Raw genomic sequence first — 12,390 nt, 5'->3', positions numbered from 1 at the left:
AGTTCATGCCAGTTGCCAAGCCTCTGAATTTGGATCGCATGACCTGCAAAGGTCGTAACTGTGAAAAGCCAATCACAAGTCACATTTTTTAGTGCCGCTGTAACATTAAACGGTCCCTAAACGAACAGTTGTAAGGTAAAGACTGCCTGTCCTAAATTTTATTCCCTTTAAGCCAGGGGTTTAAAGACTTGTGGACTTCAACTCCCAGAGTTCCTCAGCCAGCTTTGCTCTAGGGCAGGGGTCTCCAACCTTGGTCCCTTTAAGACTTGTGGACTTCAACTCCCAGAGTTCCTCAGCCAGCTTTGCTCTAGGGCAGGGGTCTCCAACCTTGGTCCCTTTAAGACTTGTGGACTTCAACTCCCAGAGTTCCTCAGCCAGCTTTGCTCTAGGGCAGGGGTCTCCAACCTTGGTCCCTTTAAGACTTGTGGACTTCAACTCCCAGAGTTCCTCAGCCAGCTTTGCTCTAGGGCAGGGGTCTCCAACCTTGGTCCCTTTAAGACTTGTGGACTTCAACTCCCAGAGTTCCTCAGCCAGCTTAGCTCTAGGGCAGGGGTCTCCAACCTTGGTCCCTTTAAGACTTGTGGACTTCAACTCCCAGAGTCCCTCAGCCAGCTTTGCTCTAGGGCAGGGGTCTCCAACCTTGGTCCCTTTAAGACTTGTGGACTTCAACTCCCAGAGTCCCTCAGCCAGCTTAGCTCTAGGGCAGGGGTCTCCAACCTTGGTCCCTTTAAGACTTGTGGACTTCAACTCCCAGAGTCCCTCAGCCAGCTTAGCTCTAGGGCAGGGGTCTCCAACCGTGGTCCCTTTAAGACTTGTGGACTTCAACTCCCAGAGTTCCTCAGCCAGCTTAGCTCTAGGGCAGGGGTCTCCAACCGTGGTCCCTTTAAGACTTGTGGACTTCAACTCCCAGAGTTCCTCAGCCAGCTTTGCTCTAGGGCAGGGGTCTCCAACCGTGGTCCCTTTAAGACTTGTGGACTTCAACTCCCAGAGTTCCTCAGCCAGCTTAGCTCTAGGGCAGGGGTCTCCAACCTTGGTCCCTTTAAGACTTGTGGACTTCAACTCCCAGAGTCCCTCAGCCAGCTTTGCTCTAGGGCAGGGGTCTCCAACCTTGGTCCCTTTAAGACTTGTGGACTTCAACTCCCAGAGTTCCTCAGCCAGCTTAGCTCTAGGGCAGGGGTCTCCAACCTTGGTCCCTTTAAGACTTGTGGACTTCAACTCCCAGAGTCCCTCAGCCAGCTTTGCTCTAGGGCAGGGGTCTCCAACCTTGGTCCCTTTAAGACTTGTGGACTCCAACTCCCAGAGTCCCTCAGCCAGCTTTGCTGGCTGAGGGACTCTGGGAGTTGAAGTCCACAAGTCTTAAAGGGGCCATGGTTGAAGACCCCTGCTTTAAGCCAACCTAGGTGGGGGCCTCTCTGAACCCAAGGGACTAACCCCCCAGCCCTTCCCGATTCCTCCCCCTGGACCAAAACCAGACAAGGTCAACTCCTCCCCAAATCTCTATTTAATGAAGCGTTTTTATCACCTATTTTCTCAAAGTTTGTACCTCCCGGCTGGCTTTGATGGGTATAAAAACTCGCGGCTTCTCCAGCTTGGAAACTTTCTTCCTAACCAGCTTAATTCCCAGTTTGTTTTGGAGGAAACTGGTGAGCAGAGGTGGGTCACCTTGGGGAAGAGGGAAGGAGGGGACAGGAAAAGAGAAAGATCGCTTTTTACACACCTGGCAAGAAAAAAATTATTCTCTTCGTTGGCGGGGAGTCCTCAACTTATGACCGGATGCAAAACAACCGTTCCACGTTACAACAGACCCCCAACATGGTTTTTATGATCTGGACTCCAAGTTCTGACAGCTGTCCTCCATCTTTACTGCCCTGAGTTCACGTGATCGCATTTGCAAGCCCGGCAAACCAACCACCACCAAAAAAAATGTCAATAATGGGATGACTTGCTTAATGACTAACACGACTTCGGGGCTCAATTGTGGTCATAAGTCAAGGAATAGAATAGAATAGAATAGAATTTTATTGGCCAAGTGTGATTGGACACACAAGGAATTTGTCTTGGTGCATACGCTCTCAGTGTACATAAAAGAAAAGATACCTTCATCAAGGTACAACACTTACAACACTTAATGGTAGTCATAGGGTACAAATTTAACACTTAATGATAGCAACAAAAAGTTAGTCATACAGTCATAAGTGGAAAGAGATGGGTGATGGAAACGATGAGAAGATTAATAGTAGTGCAGATTTAGTAAATAGTTTGACAGTGTTGAGGGAATTATTTGTTTAGCAGAGTGATGGCCTTTGGGGAAAAAACTGTTCTTGTGTCTAGTTGTTCTGGTGTGCAGTGCTCTATAGCGTCGTTGTACTTGTATTTGCTTTGTTGTGGCCCGTCGGATGCTGGCCACTCCTGCAGCCGACTCAGAGGAGGAGGAGGAGGGAGCGTGGGAGTCGGGGTCAGCATCAAGGAAACCTGGGAGCTCCGAGGGGGAAGAGGGAATGGAGCTGGCAGAGAGACAGAGGTGGAGCCTGGGCCGCCCGTCAGCCCTCAGATGGAGAGTCGAGAGCCCCCAGGTCTGGAGGTGGCTGATGAGGAAGAGGAGGAACAGCTGGGTCCCGTGCCTGACACATAGATGGGCAGAAAGCAGAGGAGAGGAGAACAGTGGAAATCTATGGGCTGGTCCTTGGGACAGAAGAGCCACTGCTGCTAGCGAGGCCCCACCCTAGCTCTGGAGATAAAAGGCAGGGGGCAGAGATGAAGAGATGTGGCAGACAATATTAATCTCCCGGCCGGCCAGACTTGTTAGCCTGCGTTGAGAGAGAAACTTTCTGCCGGGGCTGCTGGTGCTCCTAAAAAAAGGAATCATTGATTTAAATAGAGAGGGTTTGTCGTGTTTGGGGAGCTGGGTGATAACATGCTTGTACAGAACATGTAGATTCTTAAAGGGATTATTCCAGGCCCATAAAGGGAAGGAGTGGCAGAATCTGGGGGTGGAGAGGGACGGTCCCTCTTCTGCCCCAGGGAAGGCCCCACCCGTGGACCCCCCAGGCAGGTGGTACCGCTTCTAGACGTGGTGAACGGGTTGCCGTAGAAGGTCAGCTCCGTCAGGGAAGGGAAGAGAGCCACGGCCAGCAAGTCTTCTTCATTTTCGATCTGCAAAAAAGGACGGAGAAGCTGTTCAGGCGGAGGGTGCAGTTGCACTGATGATGTTAGCTAGTTGGGTCATGAAACATCTGCAAGAAAGCCACCAAGCTCAGAGAGCACTAAAGATGACTACTACTATTAATAATAATACTTCTTCTTCTTCTTCTTCTTCTTCTCCTCCTCCTCCTCCTCCTCTTCCTCCTCCTTTTCCTCTTCTTTCTTCTTCCTCCTTCCTCCTTTTCATCTTCTTCTTCCTCCTCCTTTCTTCTTCTTCCCCTTCCCCTCCTTCTCCTCTTCCTCCTCCTCCCCCTCTCTCCCTCCCTCCCTCCCTCCCTTCTAGCATTGATGCTATTGCCTAGTTGGGTCATGAAACATCTGCAAGAAAACCACCAAGCTCAGAGAGCGCCAAGCACCCTTCACGATCATGACCTATCTTAAGTACAGCAAAGGTTTCTACAGACAAAAACCACAACTGCGCCATGAGCTCACATGTGTCCCCCCTCCCCCATTGACGGCCGTCGCCAGGGGAGCTTTTTATCAGGTTCGCCTGATCCGCCAGTTGCGTCCCTTCCTTGACCGGGATTCTCTTTGCACGGGCACTCATGCCCTTATCACTTCCCGCCTGGACTACTTTAACGTTCTCTACATGGGGCTCCCCTTGAAGGGCACCCGGAGGCTCCAACTGGTCCACAATGCAGCTGCGCGGGTAATAGAGGGAGCAACTTGAGGCTCCCATGTAACACCTGTCCTGCGCAGGCTGCACTGGCTTCCGGTGGTCTTCCGGGTGCAATTCAAGGTGTTGGTTACCACCTTTAAAGTGCTCCATGGCTTAGGACCGGGCTATTTACGAGACCGCCTGCTGCCACCGATTGCCTCCCATCAACCTGTGTGCTCCCATAGGGAGGGTCTCCTCAGGGTGCCGTCAGTCAAACAATGTCGACTGGCGACCCCCAGGGGGAGGGCCTTCTCTGTGAGGACCCCTGCTGTTATGTATTAATGCTGTACCTTTAAATATTTGAGCGGGAAATCAGCACGTTGCTGATTGGTCAAAACCTCCAACAGAACTATATAAAAGGAGAGGGTTTTCGCCCAGCCTGTCGCTGGGTTCACCCTATATTAAAAGAGCTGTTGTCACTACCCTGGTCTCCAGCCTCGTTACTTCCCGAACTTAACATTGGCGACGAAGGTGGGATCTCGAGGCTAAGGAGAACCAGAACCGAGCTGAAGCACGATAGTTCCGAACCCAGCAAATTCAGGGCAGAAACGCGGAAATGGCAAACACGCCACCCGCACCGTACAACCCGGTCAAGGAGAAATGGGGAACGTATATGACCCGTTTCGAAAGCTTTCTAGAAGCCAACGAACTACAGGGGATCCCGGATAACCGCAAACGGGCTTACTTCTTAAGCCATTGTGGGCCGGAGGTCATCGAGATTGCGGAAGCCCTGGCAGAGCCAACGCCGATACAATCGGTATCGTGGCCGACTCTGCAGACTTTGCTGAAGAACCATTTCGCGCCGACGCCGTCCAAATACGTGCAGCGGTTTGAATTCGGAGAACGTAGACAGATGGAGGCGAGTCCGCCGGTGACTATATGGCCGCTTTAAGAAGAGCGTCCAAGGACTGCGGATACCGAGACCTAGACGAGGTGCTACTCGAACAACTCATCCGAGGTCAAGGACATCCGTCTGGCGACGGCTGCTAGCCAAGAGCAACCTGACACTAGCCAAACCGCTGGACGAAGCCAGAGCACACGAAATGTCTACTAAAGCAGCAGAGACCCTGCATAAGCCTCTTGGATCCAGGGCGAGCTCAAAGCCAACGCGAGTACACCAGGAGGAGATTCAGTGCGACTCCGGCGGTGAGGCGAGGAGGAGGAAGGGTCTGCCGGACTGAGAAAGCGACTTTGAGGACCGTGGCGAGTGCGGAAGCTGCGGAGGGCAGCATCAGCGCCAACGCTGCAGGTTTAAAGACGCAACATGCGGCGGTGTGGGAAGAAAGGGCACTTAGCTCAGGTCTGCAGAGCGGCCCAACCTTCCGCCGAAAATTCAAATCGGCCAATCAAAGCGGAACCGGAAAGGCGGCCCGCGATTGGTTCAAACAAGAAAGGCGCAGTCTAACCAAAGCGACTGTCATTATAGGCCGCGCCTCAACCAAAGTGGAAAAGAAGATTTTCACAAAGCCCAAGATCGAGGGAGTACGGTGCAGGCTTGAAGTGGACACGGGATCAGCGATCACCATCATGTCCTGGGACACTCTGGCGAAGTCGCTGCCGTCCGTCGCAAAGCGCCACCTGCAAGCACAACGGCTACGAGTGCACGACTACCAGGGGAATCGCATCCCTGTTCGAGGGACCACCTCCGTTTGAGTCGAGTATGGTCCACATAAAAAGACCCTGCCCATCACGATCGTCGAAGGAACTCTGCCCAGTCTGTTGGGGCTAGACTGGTTTCGTGCCCTGGGCATGGGAGTGACTGGCATCTACCGAAGTGACTGTAACCTGAAAGACATTCTCTTTAACGAGTTCGAAGATGTCTTCAAGGACTGCCTGGGCAAGTACAAGGGACCCCTATTTCCTTCAACTTAGACCCCAGGTAGCCCCATTAGGCTTAAGGCGAGGAGAGTCCTTTGCCCTAAAACCAAAAATTGATAAGGAGCTGGATAAGCTCATAAATCAAGGGATCTTGGTGCCAGTCGATCACGCAAGGTGGGAGACGCCAATCGTCACCCCCATAAAACCGGACGGGTCAATTAGAATTTGCGCTGACTACAAGGTGACGCTTAACAAAGCCTTACAGAAAAGCGCTTACCCGGTTCCCGTAGTGCAACACTTATTGCACTCTTTGGGGCAAGGGCAAGTCTTTGCAAAGTTAGACTTGGCCCAGGCCTACCAACAACTGCCAGTAGACGCCCGCACAGCCGAAGCCCAAACGACAGACGCACAGGGGTGCCTTCAAGTGCACCGATTACAATTTGGGGTCAGTGTGGCACCAGGGCTGTTCCAAAACCTGATGGAACGACTACTGCAGGGGCTCCCAGGGTAGTTCCTTACTTGATGATGTCCTAATTTCAGGGAAAACATGGAGGAATTGGGGAGTGGTTAAGAAAGGTCTTGAGCATTTTCCGGACAGCCGGGTTAAAAGTCAAGACAAACAAATGCCAGATCGGGGTCGAATCCGTCGATTTCTTGGGCTACCGGATAGACAAGAAAGGAATTCACCCTACTGAGAGCAAGGTTAAGGCAATTAGAAAGGCTCCAGCGCCCAAAAACAAAGCAGAGCTGCAGGCATTCCTAGGATTGGTTAATTTTTACGCGGTCTTTTTAAAGAACAAAGCAACCGTTGCGGAACCGCTGCATAAGCTCTTAGGGAAAAATACTGTTTGGTCTTGGGGAAAGTCGGAAAATAGGGCTTTTGAAGCAGTAAAGAACCTGCTCTCAAGTGATAGCCTGCTCATCCAATATCACGATTCATTACCCCTAGTGTTAGTTTGCGACGCCTCCCCTTATGGGGTGGGGGCTGTACTCAGCCATAGACTTCCAAACGGTACAGAAGCCCCTATAGCGTTCTATTCGAGAACGATGTCCTCCCCAGAGAGGAACTACAGCCAGTTAGACAAAGAAGCACTAGCCATTGTATCAGGGGTCAAGAAATTCCACGAGTATGTATTTGGGCGGAATTTCGAAATCGTGACTGACCACAGACCGCTACTAGGAATACTGGCTGGCGACCGCCCAACGCCTGTGGCACTTTCGCCGCGATTGACCCGATGGACTATATTCTTAGCCGCTTATTCGTACAAGCTGCAACATCGACCAGGAAAAGAAGTGGGGCATGCAGACGCATTAAGCCGATGCCCATTACCTGGGGCGACCGAAGACCCCACTCCAGGGACACCCATCCTACTTATTGACTCCTTGGACTCTGGCCCAGTCACATCTAAGGAAGTGGCTCGGGCATCATACCGGGACATTGTGTTAAGGACTGTACTCGGTTGGGTACAGAGAGGGTGGCCCGCTGCGCCGGGCGAAAGGTTCAAAGAATTTGTCAAAAAACGAGATGAGCTCTCAGCTCAAGGGGGGTGTCTGTTATGGGGTGATCGTGTAATAATTCCTGAAAAGTTAAGGGGAAAGGTATTGGACCTCCTCCACGAGGGTCACCCAGGGATCGTAAGGATGAAGGGGTTAGCCAGAAGCTATGTATGGTGGCCACTTATGGACACAGAGATTGCTGAAAGGGTAGGGAAATGTCAGGCTTGCCAAGAATCCAGACCTCTACCCCCATCGGCCCCAGTCAGAGAATGGGAAAAGCCCCAAGGGCCCTGGTCAAGAATCCACATTGATTTTGCTGGCCCTTTTCACGGCCAAACATTCCTAATAGTTGTGGATGCATTTTCAAAATGGTTGGAGGTCATACTCATGAAATCCACTACGGCCAAGCAGTAATCGCAACCCCTGCGCCACCTATTCGCAACTCACGGATTGCCGGACACTCTGGTGTCCGACAATGGGCCTCAATTCACGGCAGCCCAGTTTGAAGAATACCTGGCAGAGGAAGGCATCCGACATGCCCTCTCTGCGCCTTTCCACCCTGCGTCGAATGGCCTTGCAGAGCGTTCCGTCCGGAGCGCTAAGGAGGCATTGTCCAGGCTAAAGCCAGGTGACTGGCAAACAAAAATAGACTTTTTCCTAGCAATCCAGCACAGAACCCCAAGCACGGCCACCGGGAAAAGCCCAGCCGAATTGCTAATGGGACGGAAACTCCGTGCCCACTGGACCGTTTGAATCCCCATTACACACCAGAGGGTTACAAAGGAAAACTAGAAAAGACCAGGGAAATGAGCATAGGCGACCAGGTGTGGGCCCGAAACTATGGGGACGGCCCTAGTTGGCTCACAGGACAAATAATTAAAGTAACTGGACCAAAATCATACGTGGTAGAACTACCCGACAACAGAGTGTGGAGGCGCCACATAGATCAGTTAAGGAAACGAATAACCGACCAAACTGAACCAAATGAAACATATCATGATCAATACCAATTTGATTCCACAGCCAACAATGACCCGGGGGAGGCGCAAGACTTAGCTGAGGTCCCTGAGTTCCAGCGACGCCATCAGGTTCCCGAGGGAAGCGGCAGGGAAATTGAAAAAAGTAATCCAAGGCCCGATGGCCAAGAAAAAGAGTCGGCCAACAATCCGGAGCCCGTTGGCCCAGAGAAAGAGCTGGGAGGAGAAAACAGCCCCTCCGACCAGCTCAAAACACCACCCAGAACTGAACCGCGCAGGTCAGAAAGGACTAGGAGACGCCCAGGTTATTTGCGTGACTACGTCGAAAAATAACATGTAAATATTTATGTAAATAGAGGTAAAGTGTTTTCTGGGAGGGGAGGAGTGTTATGTATTAATGCTGTACCTTTAAATATTTGAGCGGGAAATCAGCACGTTGCTGATTGGTCAAAACCTCCAACAGAACTATATAAAAGGAGAGGGTTTTCGCCCAGCCTGTCGCTGGGTTCACCCTATATTAAAAGAGCTGTTGTCACTACCCTGGTCTCCAGCCTCGTTACTTCCCGAACTTAACACCTGCCCTCTGGAATGAGCTGCCTCCAGGGATTCGTCAACTCCCTGACCTCCGGACCTTCAGACGCGAGCTAAAGACCTTTCTGTTTTATCGCGCAGGGCTGGCTTAATTTAATTTTAACATGGGGTTTATCATGGTTCTATCAAATTTTTAAATTTTGTTTCGGCTGAATTGAATTAGATTTTTAAAATGTTCTTAAATTTTTATGTAATCTGTTTTTATCTGGCTGTAAACCGCCCTGAGTCCTTTGGGAGAAGGGCGGTATATAAATTTAATAAATAATAAATAAATAAATTGTGGCTAATCCCTACGTGGAAGGAGTCGGAACCAAGGCCCTAAACTCCTTCACAAGGCTTCCACCCACCCACTGGCATAGCTACGTGGACGATACGTGGGAAACTGAAAAAGTCCAGTTGCCTTCTGGAAAAAGCACCTTTGGGGCAACCATGACCTGGATAATGGAGCATCCCCAGAGAGATTCAAGTTTTTCACCATTTCCAGGTACTCCAGGTGGTCACAAAATCGAAAGAAGACCCCGGTCACCTGGTTGTTGGCAAGACTGAGAAATCTCAGCTCCGGTAAGGGAAGGAGGAACTCCGTGCTGATGTTGGGCCAGGGGCTCTTGGAATCCTCCAGAGGTGAAGGAGGCCTTTCCTGGAAGAAAGACAGGAAGAACTGGACCTGCAGGCACCTGGGACCATCACTCGTTGAAGAGGACATCCAAACCCCCAGGATCCTTTTCCTACTCGGTGACAACCCACTCAAGCCTCTTCAAGGTTGAATAACAGGAGAGCTGGAAGGGACCTTGGAGGTCTTCTAGTCCAACCCCCTGCTCAAGCAGGAGACCCTGTACGATTCCAGACCAATGGCTGTCTGGTCTCTTCTTAAAAACCTCCAGTGATGGAGCAACCACGAGTCTGGGATGTAGGCTGTTCCATAGATCTGTCGATGTGTCAATCATCTACCAATCATCTGTCTGTCTGTCTGTATCTTTCTTTCTTTCTTTCTTCCTTTCTTCCTTTCTCTCATCTGTCTATCTATATCTATCGTAATCTATCTATCATCTATCTTTTTTCTTTCTCTCATCTATCTATCTATATCTATCATGATCTATCTATCTTTCTTTCTTTCTCTCATCTGTCTATCTATATCTATCTATCATGATCTATCTACCTTTCTTTCTCTCATCTATCTATCTATATCTATCATGATCTATCTATCTATCTATCTATCTATCTATCTATCACTCATCTTTCTTTCTCTCATCTGTCTATCTATATCTATCTATCTATCTTTCTCTCATCTGTCTATCTATATCTATCTATCATGATCTATCTACCTTTCTTTCTCTCATCTATCTATCTATATCTATCATGATCTATCTATCTATCTATCTATCTATCTATCTATCACTCATCTACCTTTCTTTCTCTCATCTATCTATATCTATCATGATCTATCTTTCTTTCTTTCTCTCATCTATCTTTCTCTTTATCTATCTATCTATCTATCTATCTATCTATCTATCTATCTATCTATCTTTCTTTCTTTCTTTCTTTCTTTCTTTCATCTCCTTTTCTCATCTATCTATATCATGATCTATCTATTTATCTTTCTTTCTTTCATCTATCTCTCATCTGTCTATATCTATCTATCATGATCTATATCTATCTATCTTTCTTTCTTTCTTTCTCTCATCTATCTTTCTATCTATCTATCTATCTATCTATCTATCTATCTATCTATCTATCTATCTATCTATCTATCTATCTATCTATCTATCTATCATTGATCTATCTATCTATCCTATGTATGATATAAAATCTAAGGGCTGGAAGGGACCTTGGAGGTCTTCTAGTCCAACCCATTGCTCAAGCAGGAGGCCCTCTACCAATTCAGACAAATGGCTCTCCAATCTCTTCTTGAAAGCCTCCATTACAGGTAGTCCTGGATTTTCAACAGTTCATTTAGTGACCCTTCGAAGTTACAATGGCACTGAAAAAAAGTGACTTTGCGACTGTTTTTCACACTTAACGACGGTTGTAGCAGCCCCACGGTCACGTGATCAAAATTCAGATGCTTAGCAGCTGACTCATATTTATGACGGTTGCAGAGTTCCCGGGGTCACGTGACCCCCTTTTGTGACCTTCCGACAAGCCAAGTCGATAGGGAAGCCAGATTCGCTTAAACGTGTGACTCATTTAATAACCGCATTGATTTGCTTAACAAATGTGGGAAAAGTCATAAAACGGGGCAAAACTCACTTAACAAATTTATCGCTTAGTCACATAATAACTTAAATGTGGTTGTAAGTTGAGGACTACCTGTATTGGAGCACCCTCTATTTCTGGAGGCAAGCCGTTCCACTATTGTTCTAACTGTCAGGAAGTTTCTCATTAATTAATTGATATTAATTCATTGATTAATTAACATTAATTGACCCTTGGTTATACTGCACTGCTCTGCAATTGCTAATTTAATCTCCGTTTCCCCCACCAGCAACAATTCTTTGGAAACAAGAATTGCTCCTATTTTGTTTCAACCACCCAAAAAGAACTGGATGTCTTTGGCAAAATTTGCTACCTCGCCAAATTGTCAAGAAAGGCAGAGAGAAGAATCGGAAGTCAAGGAGATCTTACCCGAGCCGTTTCTTCCGGAGTTCTGGCCTGAAAGACGACCTCTGTTGAAAAACAGAAACACAGTGGCATCAAGGTGCTTGAAAAGGGAGGCAGCCGCCTCCTAAGATGCCAACAAGGCTAAACCCGTTTTGGATCTTGGCCGAGAGGACTTCGGGGAAGGTTTGCAACCTTCAGCCTTCCCTGCGGGCTCTGCTTTGTCACAGTATTTGATGTACAGGCTGGTCTACAAAAACTCTTGATAAAATAAGGCAACACATCAAGGAAAATCCTGGGATTAGGGATACTTCTCCCCTTGTCACCCTCTGCAGTACATCTATCTATCCATCCATCCATCTATCTATCTATCTATCTATCTATCTATCTATCTATCTATCTATCTATCTATCTATCTATCTATCTATCTATCTAATCTATTTATAACAACAACAACAACAACAACAACAACAACAACAACAACAACAGAGTTGGAAGGGACCTTGGAGGTCTTCTAGTCCAACCCTCTGCCCAGGCAGGAAACCCTACATTACTTCAGAAAAATGGTTGTCCAATCTCTTCTTAAAAATTTCCAGTGTTGGAGCATTCACAACTTCTGCAGGCAAGTTGTTCCACTTATTAATTGTTCTGTCAGGAAATTTCTCCTTAGTTCTAAGTTGCTTCTATCCATCGTCTGTCTGTCTGTCGTCTGTCTGTCTGTCTGTCTGTCTGTCTGTCTGTCTGTCTATCTATCTATCTATCTATCTATCTATCTATCTATCTATCTATCTATCTATATCATCTATCTATCACCTCTATCATCCACCCAACCATGCATCCATCAACCAACCTGTTTGTCTATCTATCCTCTGTCTATCCTATCTATCTGTCTATCTATCTATCTATCTATCTATCTATCTATCTATCTATCTATCTATCTATCTATCTATCTATCTATCTATCTATCTATCTATCTATATCATCTATCTATCATCTCTATCATCCACCCAACCATGCATCCATCAACCTGTTTGTCTATCTATCCTCTGTCTA

At 48.1% G+C, this 12,390-nt stretch overlaps 1 protein-coding gene across 2 annotated transcripts in view; it reads right to left on the bottom strand.

Annotated features, from left to right (window-relative positions):
- XRRA1 (X-ray radiation resistance associated 1) overlaps nucleotides 1–12,390 on the bottom strand; it is a 40,310-nt gene that overhangs the window by 13,233 nt on the left and 14,687 nt on the right. For both annotated transcript variants that reach the window (XM_058186056.1, XM_058186057.1), the window contains exons 10-13: nucleotides 11,365–11,405; nucleotides 9,269–9,379; nucleotides 3,060–3,153; nucleotides 1,544–1,662 (exon numbers count right to left, since the gene is read on the bottom strand). In XM_058186056.1, coding sequence (XP_058042039.1) covers nucleotides 1,544–1,662; nucleotides 3,060–3,153; nucleotides 9,269–9,379; nucleotides 11,365–11,405 — 365 coding nt within the window. The remainder of the gene's footprint in view (nucleotides 1–1,543; nucleotides 1,663–3,059; nucleotides 3,154–9,268; nucleotides 9,380–11,364; nucleotides 11,406–12,390) is intronic.

The sequence above is a fragment of the Ahaetulla prasina genome, chromosome 5, assembly GCF_028640845.1.
Source record: "Ahaetulla prasina isolate Xishuangbanna chromosome 5, ASM2864084v1, whole genome shotgun sequence".
NCBI classification, from domain to species: domain Eukaryota; kingdom Metazoa; phylum Chordata; class Lepidosauria; order Squamata; family Colubridae; genus Ahaetulla; species Ahaetulla prasina.
Note: the sequence above shows the minus strand (reverse complement) of the source record. Positions and strands in the feature narration are given on the sequence as shown.